At 41.2% G+C, this 22,898-nt stretch overlaps 1 protein-coding gene across 3 annotated transcripts; it reads right to left on the bottom strand.

Moving 5' to 3' along the window:
* Window positions 1–315: 315 nt before the first annotated feature.
* GDAP1 (ganglioside induced differentiation associated protein 1) lies at window positions 316–18,643 on the bottom strand. Of its 3 annotated transcripts, none has more exons than XM_081111027.1 (6): window positions 18,488–18,643; window positions 17,155–17,202; window positions 6,962–7,135; window positions 5,641–5,735; window positions 4,398–4,512; window positions 316–3,402 (listed from the first exon to the last, which is right to left on the bottom strand). In XM_081111027.1, exons 3-6 carry the CDS (start codon window positions 7,116–7,118, stop codon window positions 3,020–3,022), a joined length of 750 nt encoding a protein of 249 aa, XP_080967153.1. In that variant the 5' UTR covers window positions 7,119–7,135; window positions 17,155–17,202; window positions 18,488–18,643; the 3' UTR covers window positions 316–3,019. The 3 variants fall into 3 exon arrangements, with proteins under 3 accessions (XP_080967153.1, XP_080967152.1, XP_080967154.1); XM_081111026.1 differs by having other exon boundaries at window positions 17,010–17,202; window positions 18,488–18,637; XM_081111028.1 differs by lacking the exon at window positions 17,155–17,202.
* Between the last annotated feature and the right edge of the window lie 4,255 nt (window positions 18,644–22,898).

Raw genomic sequence — 22,898 nt, 5'->3', positions numbered from 1 at the left:
AGTTTTTTATTATTTTCATGCTATTCTCTGTGAGGTGGCTGGCTACAAAAGAGATCCTTTAATGATCAGGATCAATATGCAATTCTTTAAGTTGCCATTCATTTTAACCATAAAATTGTGTGTATGTAAGTAAATCATGGGTCGGTAATTTTTGTTATAAGGAGAATGTGGCATTCTATTGCTAAATATCTTGAATACCTAACTTCTGCTGGTTTTACTATTTCCCACATTATGCTTTGATTTTAAATGAAACAAACACATCTGTTTTCTCAAAAAGCTTACAAAATTAGTACTCGCAGGGCGCATATTTCTTTTCCAATTATTTTTATTTATCTTACAGGCAGAATAGTATCTTGATCTCTCTATTACATTCCACAACACCAAAATATCTACAACTCTGGGTCAATATCAACAACTACTAAAAATTGAGCAAGCAATTTACAACTATCTGCAATGAAGGAGATGGGATTCCAAAGGCATATCATTGCAATAACAATAAAATAGCATTTACGCATTAAGACACAAATAGCCATCATAAATTTAGTACCTCGGGCATTTTTCTAATTGTGATAGTTATACAAATTTGGGAAACTGAGGAGCACATTGGCCAGGCACCAATGATCATGAAAAAGGAAACACATAAAAGTGCCGATCTTGCTGATAGTACGTGTTCAGCTCTTCAGCTTGACATGGTGTTTGTCCCTTCCAATTCACCAGAAATCAATACCACATGTGCCTCAAGCTTTACTACAGATGAATGATTTGATGAAGATGTCCTCATTTCGGAAACTGAGATCATTCATGTTTATCTTCAGTTGAAACATTTCAGAAGGCTTTGCTGAACATAAAGTCCAGTCTCAGACTGCTGGGTGATCAGCGACATCTAGTGGCCATGATATCCCTAAACAGACATTTTTAAAGTATAATCCTCAAGGGTGGTCATAAAACAAGCGAAATGTCCGCAATGCATCATCTTTAATATTGACACAAGCTTATTTCCAATGAAACTGTATCGGAAAATTACAGACACTTCCTAGTAGATTTTCTCTGATTCAGTAATGATATAAATTTAAGGAAAAGCAAGCACTGGCTTCTCATCTTTATTCTTAATGAACAGCCCTCAGATCGGTAAATACCCTTCGTAGTTTTATAAAAATCCAATTTAGGTTTGGATTCATGTCTGAGTTCTTGCTCCTAACAAGGTAACAAATAACACTGCGAACTACTGAATAATCAGTTTTGTGGATCTTTTATGAGTACATGGATCGGAATGTTCCAGCAACAAATTTCACTCTATACAACAGTGCACTGAGGTGCAAAATTAAGACATTACTAGTATAAAAGCTGCCTGTCTACTAATGATTGTTGGATTGAGTTCACACCGGAAATGTTATTAATTTTTTGTAAACACAGAACATCCAGTTCATTAAGCTTTTCTGAAACAACTGGATCATGAAATGGAATTATAGAAGCCTTTGACCATCAGAAAATCATTGTTCCCTAGGAATGACTGATTCCTATGAAAGAAATAGTCAGTCCGGTCTTTGGCTATCTTGCACAGCCAATGGGGGCCGTCCAAGCAAGCTTATGTTGCTCCTGGACCTTTGGGTCCTTATTCTCTCTGCTAGAGACCTGACACCACTCCCAAGGCCTTTCTGCCCCGCTCTAGAGCATCTCTGTGTGCCTGGCACCAAGAAAGATTTCTCCTGAGCCAGACTGTCGGATGCAGCTCTATGGCTATTCGTGGGACACACTGGGCTTGTCCTTTCCACGTGGACTGAGGCACCCCCAAGATGCCCAGATGTATATGGATGAATATTGGTGGCATTCCTACCTAGCCATTTACTTCATCTCCTGTAAATTAACTGCCAAGGGCTAAGTCTAGACCTTTCTCTTCCTCTGGAACCCTTCTAAAGATTTGTTGATGATCATAAACGGATGCAAGGCCTGGACAACAGTTTTTGGATGAACACACCAGCCTCCCAAGTGCAGAATGGTCATGGTTAGTACTCCCAGCTCATCAAAACCCACTACCCAGCCACATGTGACTGGACACAACAGTCCATAGGCACCATCAAATTGGGGAACCATGAAAAGAAAGGAACCTTTTTTATATCACTTCATAGCTTCATGTAAATGCTAGGCAGACATGCTTGGGTGGGCATCTCACACCAAAGTACATAAGCAGTTCATCTTATTAAATCGATGGATGTAAGCGTGATTCATATGCATTCAAATGAGGTGCTGTAAATATAAAGCCTGGGTTTTCTCCAGCCCACTCCACCTCATAAATCCTTAGCCTTATTTTCCCAAGGTTCTCAGCTATGGGAGGATGTGTGGGCAGGGGGCACAGGTCATCACCGTAATGTTTCCTTAGGGGACAGGCAGCCCTGGGTGGCTCTGGAGGTTCCTGGAAATTGAACTCCACTGCTCTGGTCTGTACAGCATAGACTTCATTCTCCCTTTCTCCCTCTCCCTTTTCCCTTTGCCTCTCTCATTTCTGCCTGAAGCCAGCTATGCTAGCATGGAGCATTGTTGCACCCTGCTGCTGTCTGAACCTCATGCTATGTAACAAATATGACGTCTAAATTCCAGGGGCAAATACTGCTAACTACTCAGCACTCAGCATATCAAGATAGTCTCAGATAAAGAGCTACAGGCAACCTCGGGTTATTATTACTGTCTGCTTGTTATAATAACCTCCCCCACCAAAAAAAAAAAAAATTCAGAACCTAACCTGGCATTTTGAGGTCAAGGACTATTCTCTATCTATCAGCATTAACATACCTGGACCTTGCGTGTGTTTTAAAGAGAGATTAGTTTAGGTTTGCAAGTCAGTAATCGTAACATTACCAGCCCCGTCATGTTCATTGCCACCTCCCTGACATCAACTACCCAAAGAGTAAAGTAAGATATGGTTTGTGCTGGTTGCCCAGGGTCATTCTTCCCTGGGCCTGGCAGGGTGGACAAGGCTGAGCTAAATGGTAGGGTGAGTTGCCACCACCGGATCCCCGCAAGCCTAGAAATAACTTGGTCTGGGTCTAATTATTAATACCAGGTTTCCAAATCTCTTTCTGAACAGCATGAAAGCAAAATAACCCACCCCTGCGAGCAAACCAACCACAAGGGTGGTGCCAAGAACTTTGGGGGCCCTCTTCCTGGCCACCCGGAGTGCTGTGGGCAGCACCGCGGAGATTAAGATATTGTTGACATGCCCTAAAACCTTGTTAAATGTTTTCCTCTTCAAAACACGCTCGTAATAGGTTTCCAAGTTGGGTCGCTTTCCATTTCCCCAGTTTCTCCTCGCAAACCCCAGGAACTTCAGGCGATGCAGGGTGACAGCGAGCGAGACGTCGGCCAGGGTGAAGGACTCTCCGCAGAGCCAGGGCTGGCGACCTTCTTCTAATCAGAGAAAGGGACACGGAGAGTTAGGGCCATGCCCAGGCACACAGGCAGACTCTACCTGGCATCTTGCGTCTCAGTCTTGAGGGCAGGAGTGAGGACAGCAGGAGATGAAGGCCATGGTACATCTTCCTGGCAATCCTACTCGGCGAGTAGTTTTATGCTAAAAACCAAGTCCATGCATACGTATTCCAAGCTCAGGGAGACTTAACATCTGCTAGCCACCTCGGTCCCTAAGTGAAACCGGGGTCATTTGAGCTCAAAGCCTATCCATCCTTGAGGATAGCAACAACAACACTGCATTTAGCAAAGCCCTGGTACCTAACCGTCGGTCAGTCTGCATCGACGTGAAATAGGACCCCCGAGGGATTTTTCTGCACAATTTAGATTATGATTGTGGGATTCCAACCTCGCCCGTCTCACCAACGTGTCACTACAGCAGTTAGTTTAGTTGAATAACCTGAGCAGGTGCTTGAATGTTCCCTCCCATTCTTTCCTTAGGCAGGGGGACAACTTCTCCTCTGCAGTCAAGTATGAAATGGGGCCGGCACGTGCAGACGTGCAGGCCGACTGGGGATCATCCACACATTGTACCTGTGCACCTGACTTAGCCGTGCAGCCAGGGCTCAAGTGCAAGCACGTCGGCCACGTCCAGGGTGCTATTCCAGTTGACAACAAAGTTGAGGACCCCGTTAGCTGAAACTTGCTTCGCACAGGGACTCTGTTACACTTTCCATAGTGACTGAGAGCAGCACTCACCGAGTGACATTTCAGGCCTGACTTTATGGATATTCCTAACGCTCACCTATTGTTTCCCTAAACCAGAGGAAATATCAGTTACCTCCTCCTCGGCATGGAGGCTCTCGGCTTCTCAGGATGGTTTACTGAACTCAAACTGCCCGTGAAAATAATGGAAGAGCATTGTTACTGAAATCTAAGGCTGTTCCCACAGAGACGCCTGGTGTCCAGGGAAAGGAATACAAATGAGAACCTACCTGGGGTTTCTTCGTTTCTTCTTTGCAGCTCAGTTTCTACCTGATCCAAGACTTTCTCCAGCTCATCCAGGATTTTCTTCAAATATTTGACATTGTCATGGTCAAGCAGCTTTGACTAATTAACAAAAAATAACGCAATAGATTAGTTAAGCCTGTAAAAACAAGCGCTGTAGAGCAAAGCAGATAGACACTATTGTAGAGCTGGGAACTGTTTGTTGTAAATGAGAAGAATTAGAATAGCTCCGTTAAAGCGAAACCTAAGTTGGGGGGAAATGCGCGGCTGTGCAGATGCCCCAGGGCCAGGGCCACTGCTCACTGGCCACTCCTGTGGACCAGAGGACCGGAGAGGGCGAAGACGATGAGGGGCACAGAGATGCTTCTCGGGCCCAGCTCAGGAGTGGAACGTCAGCGGGCTTTGCTGAGTGAATAACTGGAATAACTGACGGCTGGGGGGTGAGGGGGAAATCTGAAGGCGGTGAGGGAAGGAGCCAGTGGAGAACCAGCAGTGCTGTGTGCAGGTGGCCCGTTTCTTCTGAGATGCTCCTTTCGCTCAGACACGGTAAAGGAAAACGGGAAGCTGAGGGAGGGGAAGGTGTTGCTGCTTGCTACATCTTTAATATGGGAGAAGCTAGCACGCGTTGCTGGGCCATAGGGAAGAATCAACAGAAAGAGAAAGGCTGCCTGGTCAGCGTGGCTCAGTGGTTGAGCATCGACCTATGAACCAGGAGGTCACGGTTCAATTCCCAGTCAGGGCACATGCCTGGATTGCGGGCTCGATCCCCACATGCAGGAGGCAGCCAATCAATGATTCTCTCATCATTGATGTTTCTATCTCTCTCTCTCCCTCTCCCTTCCTCTCTGAAATCAATAAAAATCTTTCTTTTTAAAAAGAGAGAGGTCAACTGTAACTGATGAAGCCTTTGGGAGGCAGGTAAGCCACAGACAGAGGGCAGCCTAGGCCTGACGCGCAGAGTACCTCGAATGTGTTGTTAACCTGCTCTTACCTTTTAGAACTGTGCTTGGGAACCAGCATGCGCAATATCCGCTGTCTAAGCAGCTGTTGTTAGGTTTGAATATCAAGCCGACTAAAGAAAAATTCTTTCTGAAAGCACAGCATGAGCCACAGGTAAATGGTGTGCTGGTGACCTGCGATCTTTAACAGGAGATGTTCTAGAAACAGTGCTAACGGTAGAACATTTAGCACAAACAGTGGCTGTCAGCTGAGGACACCTGGTCTACTCACTTTCAGGCGCTTCTGTTTTGCGATGTAGGCCTCCTGCAAATCTGGGTTTTCTTCAGCAAGTTTCTTCAGTTCGGACTCTGTGTTACCAATTTGGCCTGATAAGGAAGTCATTTTTGAAACAGAAAATTATTTCCTTCCTTCTGTGTGAGAAACAAGGAGAAGCGGGAAACTCGACGGTAAGAGCAGGAGTTCAGGGGCTCAGGCCCGGCCTCTGCCTCGGGCTCACCCTCTCTGTGCCTCAGTTTCGTCACCTTTAACGTGGGCCTCTCAGAGTACCTGCTCAGGGGCAGGATTCAGTGAGAAGCGCCTGGGAAGAGCTGAGGGAAGGGCCAGACGTCGTAAATGCTGGGTGCAGGGTACTTGCGCTACCTTCCCATACCTTTCAAGTTTTCTGTAAGGAACTTCTACATGAAGAGAAGGGCAAAGCCTTATTTAAAATACATACACAAATTCTAGGTGACAGAATTGTATCTATCAGAATACTTGTTTCAAATCATAGACGGGTCCTTTTGAAGAGAAGGAGGGGAAGCAAGAGGAAGCTGAGAAGCAGGAAGAGAGAGGAGAAAGAGAGTATAGAAGAGGAGGGACGGGAAGGGAGGGGAGAAGAGGGAGGAGAGGTACCAAAAAGAAAGAAAAACAAGAGAATGATAAAGGTGAGGCTTGGTTTTTGGAAAGAATATTGTTTCTAGGTTGAGAAGATGTAGGTGTGTGTTTTTAGTCAGACATCCACAAAGTCTGACCACAACCACCATCCCCAAATTTCTTGTCCCCAATTACTGTGCCACAGCGCACCCTTCTGCTGCTCTACACCTCATGTAGCAACCCTACTCCTTCCTCAGGCAGGACAGGATGGAAGAGAGCTGGGCGGCTCAGTTCAAGCTCTGTAATTCTGCAATCACTGGATTTAGAGGAAAAGTGAAACAGCCTGAAGTTTGGCTCCCTCACATGATGAAAGGGAAGAACCAGAAATGTGAACTCAGTTGCCTCTGTTCCCCACAGATCCCAGCTTTCCTGGTTCCCGGTCCAGCTGTCCATGAGAACACGTCATGGTCTTTACTTTTCCACAGGTCACTCTTCTGAGTTTTATCCAAACTTGGCCCTCAAAGCCAAGAGCTGGGAAATCAGGACCTATAGACCATAAGTGTGGACAGCTGAAGCACAGATTAACCTGGGTGCATGGTCCATCTATCACCTGCCCATCCATGAAGCAAACTCAACAACTCCGTTCCCATCTCCTCTCAATGCTCATGAGATAGGCTAGATCATAAACAAATTAGAAGAAGCTCAGGACAGAACTCAGGTCTTTAGGATGTTTACATACTGCGAATCCTTGTTGTTGCGTAAGCTGGGATCATGGAGTCCACGGTGAGCTCCGGGTGCAAAATGCAGCCGTGTGTATAGGCATCCATTGGCAAGGAGTCGAGCAGTTCCCGGTAGTGTTGCACCCGTGGGTAATACATGCTTTCTTTATCAGGCATTAACTTGGGTGTTTTTTCTGAAGTGCATATACAAACACACACAAAAACATTAGAGGAAAAGTTACAAATGAAATATTACATCAGAAACAAAAACCCAACCATCTCATCATTAACATTTTCGATATTATATCAAGGCTTTAAAAGATATCTCCCGAGCTCAGAGATTCAAATTTTGAAATGGCCTAATGTACCAGGCCAGATCCCAAATCATGATCATTCTGGCATTCTCACACTTCTCCGCCTTACAAATTACTACTCAGCCCTCGAGGTCTAGATAAGCCGGCTCTTCAAAGAGCATTCCCTGACCTCCTACAGCTACCAGCATCTGACTAGGCCAAGTGTGCCTTCCTCTGTACACACAAAATACCGTGAGCATACTCCATTAAAGCCCTGATCACCTTAATTATTTGTGTCTTTTTGCCCCATGAACCTCTGCAGGGTAAGGGGCCTGTGGTCCAGGGTCTAGCATAGTGCCCGATACACTTCAGGCCCTTGGTAAAGGCTGGTTAAGAATGCAAGCTCATTACAGACAGAGGTGTAGGGATTACTCTCTCCTAGGTTCCAATTAATACCAAGAGTTACCCTATCGATGCTATGTGAATGTGAAATGACAGTCTTCATGGAATGTCTAATATGTTATCTCTGGAAAGTGGATTTTACATGAATCCTCATTTCCTGGTTAAAATCTAGACTATAGACTCATTGAGGGCAAGGACCATGTTCTCTTTTGCATCCTCAGTACTTAATATCACATTTGGCTCAAAATAGGTACACAGTAAATTTTAATTAACAAATTAATTAATACATCCCAAATTACTAGGAATTATAGACAACAGCAGACACATGTATTCATGGTTTCACTTTCCATTGCTTCAGCTACCTGCATTCAACCATGATCCAAAAACATTAACTGAAAAGTTCCAGAAATAAACAATTCATATGTTTTACATGGCACGCCATTCTGAGTAGCGTGATGAAATTTCATGCTGTCCCTTCCTGTTAGCCACTTAGTAGCTGTCTCAGTTATCAGATCAAGCGTAGCAGCATCACAGAGCTTGTGTTCAAGTCGCCCTTTTTATTTCATAATAGTCCCAAAGCCATTCACATAACTTTTATTGCAGTGTATTATTATAACTGTTCTGTTTTATTATTGTTCTTGTTGTTAATCTCTTCCTGTGTCTAATTTATAAATTAAACTTTATTATAGATATGTATGCATAGGAAAAAAATACGATATGTAGGGTTTGGTACTATCCACAATTTCAGCCATCCACTGGGGGTCTTGTATCTATCTCCAACAGAAAGGGGGACTAGTGTATTTGAGCTGGAGAACCTCTGTAGTATAAGGGCACTGAGATATAGAAGCCAAGAAATTCTCCCAAGATCCCATAGCTAATTAGAGGCAGAACAAGAACTAAAGTCATCTATCTCTTAATACAGTGCTCTGTTTTATTCCATCATCATAACATCTTCAAAGAGCTTACTTTTCAGAGACTATCTAAGGATGATGAAGATGAATTGCATGACCCAAAGGTGAAGTCAATGTCCCTTCAGAATCACTTTTCACTTCTGCCTCTCAAACTGCCCAGAAAAAAAAAAGGCAACTACCTTATTCCAACGAGTGAAAAGAACAGTCTTAATTTTATTGATTTATTCCTCTGCTTGGGTTATTTATTGAACTTAGAATCCTTTTGAGCATGACCCACTCATTCATAAGTGTTGACAATTCAGAGTTGGTTGCAGGGAAGATTTCATAATGCCAGACCAAGTAGAACAAATTTTTGAAGCCAACAGGCTATTTCTGATTCTCTAAGAAAACACAAGATGGATTATTCTTCAAACTGCTAGGTTATCCAATTCTGAAGGCTGCATTAGGATCATCCAGAATGAAGTGTCAGCTATACACCGCCTGCCAACAGTGGATTTACCCAACCAGAGCATACTTCCTTGCTGACCTTTCAAAATCTCTTGATCTCAGCGTATCACTGGGATGCCAACCAATCAATGCACGGTACACGCATCCCACTTCCATGAGTACAACACACTGGATGCCTTCTAAGGTCCTTGAAATGTTGAGAGTTCTTAACCTTTCATGTGCCACCATGCTCTGCTCAAAATATTGTTCTTAAATATGTAAAATACAAGCTGTGTTAGCACTCCTGTGGTCAAATAATCCATTATGAGAAGCACTCATTCTGAGGAGATTCTTTCCCTGGCCTTGATCATGAGGCCCAAAAAGAGAAGACCTGAGCTGACCCTCCGGTCTGGGGCTGAGGCCAGCCTGTATGAGGCAAACTCCAGCTAAACTACAAGACATGTAATCATGAAAATAAATTCTTGTTGTTTTTTAAAAAATGCATAAAATACAAACATAGGATTGTATAGGAAATTGATTATATAAAAACTAGAGGCTCGATGCACGAAATTCGAGCAAGAGTAGGCCTTTGCAGTCCTGGTGGCTGCCTGGGTCTCTCCCTCGAAGCCCCAGGCAGCGGCTTCCTTGATGCCGCTGCTGCAGCCCCAGCTTTGTCTGGCAGGACTTCCGATCTAATTAGCATATTACACTTTTATTATTATAGATACCGTTAAGAAAGTAATTTTAAATGATAAAATACTAATATGGGTGCCTATGTGTTAATACGTTCACCAGATCTGGCAGCAGGTCTATCATAATTTCAAAATCATAGGCGCATCAATGATCATTTTAAATATCTGCAATAACTTGATACACTATGAGCACTTCTGTGATTTCTATTGGCGACAAAGTCACAGGCATCCTGCTACTGCTGTGGATTATGCCTACATTAGAAAGGGGAGGAAATAATAAATTTCTACCGGAAATTAGTGAAAACAAGATATAATTTCCCCCATCTAAGTAAGCTCTCAAATCTCCTGAATTCTGTTCATAGACCACGAAGGGCAAAGTGTGGTCTGAGAATCCCTGAGCTTTCCCAAGACACAGGGCTCCACAGTGTCAAAGCTGTTTTTATCGTAATTCTAAGATGTTGATTGTTTTCCCACTCTTCTCTCTCAGTGTAGAGCGTTGCTGTGCAGGGGCTGCCTGGCTCCTCCTTCCCACAGGTCATGGCACATAGGCGTGCGCGTTCTTGTGTTTCTAACTGCTCTCTGCTTTCATTTCCAGTGTGGTCGATATTGATAGATGTGGCCCAGGTATCTTCAATAATTTCCAACACAAAGCGTCCCAGAAACCAAAAAGTTTAAGAACCACTGCTTTAGGACTCTAAGAACCTCAGCTTAATACCATCAATGGGCCAGCATTTTTAAATGCTTCCCAGGTGGTTCAATTCATGGCTCCTGGCCCTGGCTGCCTTCCAGTGCCAGGCCTGAGGCTAGTGTCCAGGAGAGCAGCCAGGTCCCCTTGGAGAGTGAAAGAGAGCAGGAAAAAGAGGCCTGGTTGCTTTCTGGGGAGGGAGGCTTCATGCGACCAGGCCTGAACTCTTCCAATGTTGAAACGCATGCAAATAATGTTCTTGACTCAGTACACCATTGCTGTGTAACTCTTCGCCAGAAACGCTGTGTCAGAGCAGAAAACACCCGCGGGTCCTGCTTCTCTTCAGTCTCGGCCTCTCCTGAGCACGCCCTGCCCAGCGCCACGTGTGCCATGGGCCGCCAACCTCCTGTCACCAGAGCACAGCAGTCAAAACACAGCTGGGAACTTCCTTTGAACTATTCAGATCTGCCCTCTCACTCTCATCAACTTTTATTTGCCAGTCCTTTTAGCTTTGTTATAATCCTGCGAAAATTTAATAAACAAAACCCTCATTTCAATGGAGTGAGGAGGCTCGGAGAACTCTAACACAACGTGTCTCTCATAGGTCACTACTGACCCCACAAGGAGACGCGCACCAGCACCTCCAACATACTCCTCCCACCCAAGCTGGAGGAGGAAAAGGGTCCTCCCGGCCCAGTAACAGCTCCGCCAACGGGAGGCCTCCAAACTCAGCCAATAAGAAGTCACTATACTTTGAACTTTCAATTTCTTCCAAAGGATTCTTCCTTTACAACACTCCCTCCTATGTCCATACAAGAGTGTTTTCCTATTCTTTCTCTGCACTTGCACATGGTTCACCATTAGGCCACAGGTCCCAAATTGCAATTCTTCGTTGTTCCCAAATAAACACATTGTGCTGGAGAGATATCTGGCTATTTGTTAAAGGTCAATATACTAAAACTATATATACTAGTATATATAATATATATATATATATATATATATATATATATATATATATATATACACACACACACACACACACACACACACACACACATACCCCCTACTGGGGACCGAGCCTGTAACCTGGGCATGTGCCCTTGACCGGATTTGAACCAGGAACCCTTGAGTCCACAGGCCCACACGCTATCCACTGAGCCAAACCAGCCAGGGTGGTAATCGAGGACTTTTAAGAAGCAGGCAATGGGAAGGGTTCCCAGCATTGGGGAATAGGGTTGCAGTAGTGGGAGCAACGATTAGCAGTCACTGGAAGAATAAATAAAAATAAATAGCCCAGCTGGTGCGGCTTAGTGGTTGAGCGTGGACCTATGAACCAGGAGGTCATGGGTTCGATTCTGCTCAGAGCACATGCCCGGATTGCAGACTCCATCCTCAATAGAGGGCATGCAGGAGGCAGCCAACCAATGATTCTCTCTCATCATTGATGTTTCCATCTCTCTCTCCCTCTCCTTTCCTCTCTGAAATCAATTTTTTAAAAAGAATAAATAAATAACTTGCATAAGATTTGACTTCCTAGAAGACTGAGTAGGGGGCAAGACAGGTCTTGTACTGGACCTAAATTTAGGCAACAACTTAGGAAAAGGCAGATAGACATTTTAAAAAAGCAGAATGACGTGATAAACAACAAGGAGAGAAAACAAAAGAAGTTTTGTGTGTTTTTTAATCAGAAAGAAACAATAAAAGCATTCTGCAGCCCTTTAATTCTCAAGTCCCTATATTGCTGGTGATAATAACAATGGCCTTGAGCCATTTAAAAAATTACATTCAGTTCCAAGAGCAAAAAATAGAAAGGGTCTAAGGACTTAAAGGCATAAGCTTCCATTATTTTACTAAATTCACTACTCTGATTGCCTGCATTCCCCAGTGATGGCAGATAAGAGGCACTTTATGCCTGTTTTCAAGAAAGACTCCCCCAGGTCTATTTGAAGGACCTTCAGGTCTTCTTTACTAGCTCAATGAAAACAGAGTAGATTTCATTTCTAACTCGGTCCTTTTGTTGATTTTTTAAAAAATATTCTTCTTAGATCACTTGGGGATGACATTCGTATATAAGATAATATGCATCAACTAGCTGAGTAAGATTGTACCCTTCAACAAGTCATACACCTGACCACTAGGAAATATACTAATAGTAAACAATTAAGTTATGACCTGAAGCAAAAGGTGTGGTTAAAAACTAACTATAATTCAAGGTTATTTTAACTTTGGTGCTAGCAAGATCAAATCTAAACACAGAAAAGAAAAATTACATGGTGTCAAATTATGCACCCAGGATTTTCTGTTACATATTAAATTACCAAAATTCAATATTCACCATAATACATCCTTGTTTCCAGGTTACCACTGGCAGTAAAAAAAAAAAAAAAAAATAGCATATGTTCTAGTATTTTGCAGTTATTTTATGCCCACATTTTTTTTATTATCTAGTGGCCAAATTAAAGATCACCCAAAGAGATTATGAATAGTATAAGAAATATCTGGATTTTAAATTCCTATTATTAGTGTGTACATTCACTTGTCACATCCATTTCTCCTGAGTTCTCCTAGTTTGGTTACTATCATATAAATTGCTTGCTTTACTGTAACTACTCTTCATCACATGCCCAGGTAGGAAAAGTTGTCACATATATGAAAACTGGGTAATAGTGATAATACATGCATGTCTTGCAAGCAGGTTTGGCACCCGGCCAACTTTATAGAATGAAATTATCTTTGAAGATAAGTTGTTAGTGATTTGGGGTCTTTTAAATTGGGACCTTGTACCAATTAATACCCAATAAATGTCTACTGAAAGAATGAATCAAGAGATTGCTCTTGGCCATCCTTTGGTTGAGCAACAGAGTAGTTCTAAATTCTTCCTTTGGCCCAGCCCCTGACCTCAGGAACATTCCACTGTTAAAGTACAAAATTCAGTGGAGTACATTTGAAGATCTAATTGGCTTTCTTAAGTGACTCATGAATCGGGCTGACGTCTACACCAGTCTTCCATGTAACTGCTTTAAAAAAAATCAAGTATAGCCATCATTCAATTTAATATTCACTTTCTTTGGCTAAAACTTGGAAAGACTGTCTTGGTGATCAAACCCCCGCCCAAAACTATCAGTTATTTAATGGACTTATCTCATAAAGATGTAACTATGGAAATACTGATTACAGAGAGAGATTGAGAAAGGTCATTTATAGTATAATCCCCAACTGATAGACTAACACGGGATAGCAATAGTAACAGTGAAGGAGATACCAGTTCACTACACTCTATTCTTTAGAATGGATACACTTAATTGAAGTCTCCCTATTATAACCCTGGGCAACTATACACCTCATGAAATCCATTCACTTATCATTCTAATTTGCCAACTCCTTCACAGTTCCATCCATAACTGGACAAAATGCTACATATTCCAACCAGTTAAAAATGCAGCAGGTTACAATTCCCCATAGTCTAGATAGAACCTATACTTTTGAAACAATTTCAGATCATACGAGCCTTTTGTTTATTACTGGCTTTTACTGGTAACTTGTTAGCCAGCCAGGCCTCCCATCCTTCACTAATGGAGGTGACTTTTACAAACAACATTCACACACTACATTTAACCTTGTTAAACTTTATCTCAGTTATGTTTCCATTTTATCGTTCCATTAGAAACATTTCATAAGCTAGTCATCATATTAACCATCCTAGCTTTCCTGTCATTTACAAATCTAATAATGCTTCTGCTATGTCTTTATTCAAGTCATTTATGGAATCATTGGGCTCCTCAGGGAATAGAAGCCTATATGAACACCAGTAGGGGTCCCTGTCCAGGTTGACATCTATTTTTAATAATTCACTTATTTTAAGAATTAAAATGTATTTATTAAGTTCCTATTAAAAATATTCACCATATGAGGTATTGGGAATACTGTCGTTAATGAGACAAACACTATCTCTTACCTTATGATGTTTAGAGTGGTCCACAAGCAATTGAAATAATTAAAATAAAGTGAAATAAAAATTATTATAGGATAAGTAACATGACAGTCTATGGCTAAAGAAGCAACCTAGTATAAGAAATCTAAAATGAATATTCTTCAATACAGTGGTTTATTCAACTGAAAATGTGCATTTCATCAAGCCATAGTTGCTCCTTCATTCCACAAGAGTATCATATAAAGCAATTGTAAATGATCTGCTTAAATCAAGATACACAATATCTAGAATCATGCCTGGCACATAATAGACTCTTTTTTTTAAGTGTTAGTTAATGACATTTCTAACAAGCTCCCAGTGATACCAGTGCCACTGGTCAATGGAAGACACTTTAAGTAGCAAGAATTGGTAGAATTCCCCACTCCACCTCCTTGACAATTGGGATAACATTTGCCTATCTCTTGTCTGGCTCCTTTCCTAATCACCCTGAGTTCCTAATGGTAAATATAAAGTATCTTAATGATAATTGCGATAACACTTGCATTGTTTGTTTTTTATTTAATACTTTGGGATAAACTTCATCTGTAGATTAGACTAGTCTTCATTTATGTAACTAATTGTTCTTGTGCTGGTTTGATATGCGTTTAGGCCCTTTAATATTAATCTTTTACAACCCTACTCTCCTAGGAAAGAGGAATGAGTAAGATAGGAACCAGTTGGACTTGATTTATGTCTGCAATTGATAAAACTATGTCACCTAATCCGAGGGGACGAACAGAAGTCAAGTCACCAAGGACCTGGAATACGTTAGAGTCAGCTTCAGGCTACAAGCTAGGATTCTTGATTTCTTATTCTGTTGGTACATCAGAATTAAAGTCCTTAGTTTCCATATTTTTATCTTAACACTTAGCCCACAATGCCTCCTTCTCTGATTCAATAAATTATAATAAGAACCTAGTATGTCCCTTGTTAGAGCAGGACTAAGAATGTGTTTCAGTTTTGTTGTTATACAGTCAAAGGAAAAGGAAAAGCCTAAGGAACATGTTAAGAAAGCCTAATAATCATTAACATTACTATGTTATTAAGTAACATATTTCATATTACTCAATATCTCAGAGGAGAAACAATGTAAGGAGGAAGAGATAAGGAGAAGGCGGAGGAGGAGGAGAATGGTAGTAGTAGTAATTTAAGAGATACTAACAAAAGATTTAAATATGATTTTCCATTTACTGTATCATTTTAAAGCTTGTGATTATTTAAAACAGAATTCTTGTACAATTATTTTTGTTTTATTCACATTATCATAATCACTTTTCCCAGTAAATACAAATTATTACTTAATAGGCTTGTCCATTTCCAAAAAGCTCAAAGTTGAGAAAAATGGTATTAAATCAATTAGCCATCATTTTCAATACAATCCCCAGCATGTAGACTCGGAGGGATGGCAGGTAATGATGAAGGAAAAAGTCATTCATTCAATTCTTTCATTTAGATCAATGGCCACCTCTAAATAACAACTCCAGTGAGAATCCTAGAGAACTGAATAGTTGGATTAAGAGCAGAAGCAGCCCATTGCTCATTGAATTCCCTGGGGTCCCTGCCCCATTCAGGTCCCATATCTGTTTTCCTTCCAAGTAGCACCTCCTCAGACATTTTTCTTGGCCAATTTCCTTGCTCAGTTTCCAGTGATTTGACATTATATATTCTGGTTTTAATTTGCCCCGTTAACATCAACACAACTGATGGGAGATGGAGTCACTGGATCTCACACAGCTCCTTTTGCAGAAGGGCACTCTACTGAGAGCTAGGAGCCCTGTGTTCTGCTCTCGGTCCTGCCAGTCCTGATCAGCTGTGGAATCTTGGGCAAATCAGTGAAGCCACAGTCTCCTCAGAGGATTGTCATGAGGAACAAGTGACACATATGTAAGTGGCAATGACTATGGGAGACAGTTGGTACAATATGAAGATATGGATTTGAAGGGCTTGCAGTCCAGCCCTATCCTAAAAAAGCTGTATTACCTTGGGCAATCCCACATGTACAAAATGGGAATAACTAGTCTACCGCACCTGTCTCAGATTGGGTTCTTTGAAGACTGAATAGAACAGAAATTACAAAATGCCTGCTATAAAACAGGCTATCAATAAGTGATTGTTACTTAAAGGCACTGTAATTCCTTCCAAGAGATGAAATTCAAACTATACAGGAGTTACAGGGGACAAGAACTCAAAAGTATACCAACATTCTATTCTCCCTTGCCTATAATGTATCCCTCTGTTACCCTCTTATTGTTTTTAAGGTGGAACCATTTGGTAGAACAGATGAGACTGATGTTCATAGTGTACATTTAGAATCAATATTATGAATTTGACCTTAAGGCAACTAAGTTAACCACCACAAGCCACACACCGGCAGGGTTTGTGTTTTATTTTTTAATGTAAATTTAAAACATTAGAATTTGTAGTTTACATGAAATTTAAATGGAGTTGTACTGGTTTGTACAAAATTTATGTTATTGGCCTAATTTATTTTTGTGTGCTTATGGAAATGGAAAAGTTTTTATCACTAAACCACCATCATGAAACCAAAACGAAAGAAGGAAAGAAAAAAAAAAAACAGGAAGAAAGGGAAGGAGGGAGGGAGGGAGGGAGGGAAGAACGGATGGAGGGAACACATAGACTTGTGTTAAAAGTAAATCCAAGAAATCACAAATAGCCTTAACATTACCATCCAGGAAAGTCTGTTCAAGATAATCAATGATCTGAGTGGCCTCACAAATAATGCTTTCCCCGTGGATAAGGACAGGCACTTCTCCAGTTGAGTTCAAACGCATAAACCAAGGCTCATTGTGCTCACTCAGGGGCAGACTTACGTCATGTTCCTCGCACTTCAATGCCTTTTCAGCAATTACCAAGCGCACCTGGAAGAGGTCACACCGGTTACCACAGAGCATGGGGGCTTTCAATTACATGGCATCCCTGGATACCACCAGGCGGCTTTTCTGTGCTTCCCTGAGTTATGAATGTTTTCAACATCCTTTTGAGCTACAGTCCTGTGCAGCATAACTACCACTGAGTCAACGACAGGCTGCGTATATGATAGTGGTCCCATAAGATTATAATGAAGCTAAAAAAATCCCCATCCCCTAGTGATGTCATAGCCATCCTAGCACAACACATTACTCACATGTTTGTGGTGACACTGGTGTAAACAAACATACCGCACCGCCAGTCATATAAAATGATGTGCATGGGTACTATTATGTACACTACATAATACCTGATAATGACAATATATGACGGTGTTACTGGTTTATGTATGTACTATACTGTACTTTATCCCAGTATTTAGAGTTTACTTGTAAAACAATATGTCATGTTACACCAGCAGCAGCCTCATATATTTTGTTTTTACATGTCTCTTGATTGCATCATTTTCTCTTGTGTGTAAATTTAATCTCATGTAGTTTTGCACATCAATATGCTGTACAGGCTTGTAGCCTAGAAGCCATAAACTGTGCCATATTGTCTAGGTAGGCAGCAGGCTGTACCATCTAGGTTTGTGGATGTGCACTCTGTGACGTTCTCAGAGCAACAAAATCGCCTAACAGTGCACTTGTCAGAACATGTCCCTATTTAAGCCCCATGTCACTGTATTCCTGTTCTAGAATTAACAAGTCAGATATCATCTAGCGTCTTATTCCTATGAATTAGAAAAGATCAATAATGACAATGACTCTGGCTACAATAATTCAGTCACCCTCCCCATCACCAATACTTTCTTTGTGCCCTAAGCCTAATTATATCCTCCCCAAAGAAGAAACTGAAATACAAATATGCTAGACGTTGTGAAAGAGAATGGATGGGAACAAAATGGAGTAAGATCGGTGTTTGGGGCTGTTTGAAAGCGCTTCCTTCCCTCTGCCTCACTCTGCGAGGCCCAGGGAGGGGACAAGGCCTGCAGCCCAAACACGGAAAGTGATGCTTTTGGTCTTATTCCATGAGTGGCAGCGCCTCGGGCATAGGCTTTCCATCTCAGGCTGATGCTCCCTGCCCCCCACTCAGGCGCACCCCTGCCCTGGAGGGAGCTTTGGTGGGGGGGCCTGGCGGCCTGTTTCCCGGTGGGCCCGCGCGGGCCAGGCCCCGAGGGAGCTGTCCTGGTGCTGAAACCCGATCCTCTCCGCCCTCCGCCGGCGAGGCCTTTACCTTTTGGGAGCTGAAGGAATGTGTCCAATGGTACAGAATGAGCTTAACCTCCGCCTCCGACCTGCCTTCCGCCATCAAGGGCGCGCCCCCTCCCTGCTCATCCTGCATCTGAGCCATGTCGAGGTGCGCTCGGTCTGTCTCCCACCCGCACTGCCCGGCAAAGCTTGGGCAGTTTTCCCGCGATGCCTCTCGGAGCCTGGAAAGCGAGCTCGTGCGGACGAACGGGCCGCTGGGAAGTGTAGTTTCTGCAGCCAGAACGCTGTGGGGCCGCGTCTGCCAAACTGGGGTGTACGTGAGCCAGAAAGCCTCGGGGCACGGGAGTCACCGGGAAGGGCAAGGAGGCGTGGTTTTTGTTTTTTTTAGAGGAAACAACCTAAAGTGCATCCCTGGTCATTAAAGTGGGTAATGAATAATATTGATAGGAAATTACTCGTTGGTTTTGGAGGTGGAGTAGAGGTTGCTCGGATATCAAAACAGCAAATTTCCAGGATATTTAGAGTTCCTCTGGGAAAGCCCTGCCTTTGGCGAAGGGGAAGGTCCAGGTGCCAAAGCAACAGGATAAGGATCTAGGTGTTGTCATTAGAAGAGGCTATTATGGAGTCATGCAAACTAATTTATCATTTTTAAAAAATATTTTTTTCTTTATTTCAGAGAGGAAAGGATGGGAGAAAGAGAGAAATATCAATGATGAGACAGAAGCATTGATTGGCTGCCTCCTGCACGCCCCCCACGGGGGATGGAGCCTGAAACCTGGGTATGTGTCCTGACTGGGAATTGAACCATGACCTCCAGGTTCACAGGTCCACCCTCAACCACTGAGCCATGCCAGCTGGGCCAAACTAATTTATTATTATTATTATCATCATCATCATCATCAACAACAACAACAACAACTAATACACAATGGTGAGGAAAAATAACTTAGTTGTTAAATACAGAAATTTTTAGAATAGATCTACCTGAATTCATGTCCTGGATTTCCAGTATTTCCCATTTTTGTAGTGGAGATAATTTACTACCCTAATAAGGTTTTTGTGACAATTAAGTAACTAAATACAATGTTAAAAACTTAAAACAGCCTGGCATGTTGTAGGAACTCGATGTTATTCGCAGGTTCAGTTGACTTATAAACATTCTCTTTATAGGCATGAATCATAATTTGTACTAGTCTAGTTATTATTGTACACCTCTTAAAATGTGGTATCACTAGTAAATTAACGTACTAATATTGCTGTGGATGCTTGTATAATGCATTCAGCAAATATTTACTGAGTATTTACTGTATTCCAAGCATTATGCCGGGCACTGGGAATGCAAATATATATAAGACCTGGTACCTGGCACCCAAGATATAAGGTTGGTGGCAGAGACAACAAAATAAATAGACGACCATAACAGAGATAAGAACTATATGTCGTAGAATAAATACAAGGTACTATGAGAAAACAAGGCAGGTATTCAACTCAAGTTTAAAAAAGGGGGGAGGGGCCTTGGAAGAGACAAATCTCATAATGTCCCTCTCCCCTTTCCAATACTTCCCACTAAAATCCACTTGTATGTAATAGAAAAACTTTATTATCCATTCACACATTTATTCAGAGCTTCTGCTAAATTGTGCATGCATTCTATTGCCATGTGTCTTTGTACGTTAAGTTAGATTGTGGGCTCCTGGAGAACAGGAGCCAGCTCCAGGTCCATGTGCACTTGCTGAGCTTTCCCACTTTCAGGAACAGTGCTGGATGCAGACGAGATGGAGGTAAAAGTCACAGGAACTGGCTTCAGGAAGTCAAGTGTGGAGGGAGAGAGATGAGATCACAGCACAGCGTGGCCATTGCTGGGTCTCTAGGATGTTGAGATAGGAGTGCAGACAAAGCCTCCTAACACAGAGTCCTCCCAGAAGAGGTGATGACGTCTACCATAACTAGGACCGTACTGGTGCAATTACCAGCATATCCAGTGTTGGGCTACCACTGGCTCATACAGGCGGATGAGAGCTGATTGCTACATCTTAAGGAATTTTGCAAGCTGGATATTCAACATAGCCAATATTAAAAATGAGATAAAATTGAATTACATTTAAATAGTTTTTTAAATAGAGCCAGCAAATACTCAAAACTCATTACTTCCTAATCATTTTGCTATGTTTATTATTGTCTACACTCTTGAAATTATGTATGTCATATATAAGGGTGTGTGGCTATGTATCTCTTCCTGTCTCCCTGTTCAGTGATGTCATCTTAGTAGCCTGAAATTGGCCATCATAGGCGTATTTACACCATAGCAATTGGCTAGTACTATCTATCATATGTTTGGTTTTTTCCAGAGAATTGGATGTTAAACATTTACCTGCACACCATGGAGTGTATGAATTTTATTTAATGTTTAGTAAATTATTTTGATGATGATGATGATGATGATGATCAGGAGAACTTTGGGTAAATCTGAGAATGAATGAGTTTGTATATTATCTGCTTTTGGAACCTTTTCCTGTCCTGATAAGCTTAGTTCTGCTTCCTTCTCCATGACTCAGACACCCACTACTCTTACAACATTTTCATTCTCTTCACTGTACTTTCTCTAGCACATCTTCCCAGCAGGAAAAAAAAAAACCATAAAAAAACAAACAAACAAACAAACAAAACCATAAACCTGGTAAAACTGAATGAATTGATTATTGCATTGGTGTTTCATATTTATAATGCCCTATAGACAACGTATAATGTAGAACTTCATCTAAAGACCACAGACCAATTTCTTACAGTCTCATATGATCTCTGATAGTCTGAGGTAGCCATCCCTAATTTATAATTGAGGAAAATAAGGTTTCATGACTAAAAGACTGGTCCAAAATCTTGATAAGTGGAAAAGCTGTATCTCAAACACGATTTTTCTGACTGCTAGTCAGGTATATTTTCTACTACACTATGCTAGCTCTAAAACCAAAGAGAAATTTGTGGACTTTCAAGCTTTGCATGGCGTGGGGTAGACCTTGGGGAAAATATAGCCACCTTCTTGAAAATAACTCCACATAGGTATATATACTTCTATAAAAGCACAAACTACAGTATCAGATACTACTGTTTATATGTCTTTCTTGTGCATTAGATTCAGAGCTTAATAAGGTCAAGGCCCAATATTTATTATGTTACCCCCAGGAATCCAAATTAGTGCCTGGTACATGAAAGGTGCTCTAAACTGCTTATTTATTAATGGAGCAAGAGTAGATCACCAACAACAGCAGCCACAGCAAACAATGACAACCAACAACTAACAACAATAATAATAAATTAGCCTTTTTAGTCTACTGCTCTCAAAATTCTATGTGTACAGGTATTTTCGTTTGACAGAATTTGGTATTTACAAATCTGGGCTGAGGATTATGCTCTGTAAACTGACTGTCTTTTTATATAAACATTTATTGAAATTCTTTATTCATTTATATATTCCTATATAGATGAGGTTAAAGTGGATTTTATTGATATTATGAAATAGCAGATCACATAACCTCTCTGAACCTGAGTCACCTTACCTATAAAATTACAATAGAAAATATATCAGACATACTGGCTGCACAGAGAGATCCAGTTCAGGAAATTTCTTTGAGTTAGACAATTAGGATTTGTTCACTTTCCTTTATGTCTTATGCATCAATCAGATTTTAAATTACAATCTAGAACTTTTATGGCTGACTGATGTATATATTTATAAAAGTTACTGTTATGTAAAGTCCTAAAGTCCTATTACCAATCTTCTTATATATTTTGATAGGTATTATGGGATAGATATAATTTTGTAATGTATTTCAACAAAGTCACAGATCTTGAAACCTTTTGACAAATTGTAATACTCTAGGTTTGTTTTATAAAGTACTTTTATGAATGACCACAAGAGGTCTCTATTTTTTCAAGAAAAATCAATCCCCTGATAATTTTCTTTCTTGACAATTAGAAGACAGAAACATCTCTAGTCTCTAAAGAATATATTTAACTAATTAAGCTATCTAGTTCAAAATCAAAATTTTCAAAATTGGAAAAAATAATTTATATATATGTTTTTTTAAAAAAAATAGAATTTCCACTTTCTCCCGAGAGTAGCAACATTAATACTAACCAAGCACCCAGACTTAGCCTCTTCCGTCCTGACCCATGCCTACAAAGAATCGCAAATGCTCTGTAACTGGTATACATATGCATAAGAAAAAAATAAAGGGGATATTTAGAAGTTATTTTTTAGAATTTTTATCTCACATCTGAAGAATTCTTACTATCTGATATTCTCGAGCATCTACAAAACTCAAAGTATTATCTAATCATGGCTCACCTGCATACATACATTAATTTGGTGAAAGAGTTGCGATGATTCTATCTGGTTGGCCGGAGCCCTAATCAACTTGACTCCTATGTCTGATTTA

Source organism: Myotis nattereri (genome assembly GCF_964212035.1).
Source record: "Myotis nattereri genome assembly, chromosome: 17".
NCBI classification, from domain to species: domain Eukaryota; kingdom Metazoa; phylum Chordata; class Mammalia; order Chiroptera; family Vespertilionidae; genus Myotis; species Myotis nattereri.
The sequence above is the reverse complement of the archived record's forward strand: the minus strand, read 5'-3'. Positions and strand labels throughout refer to the sequence as shown.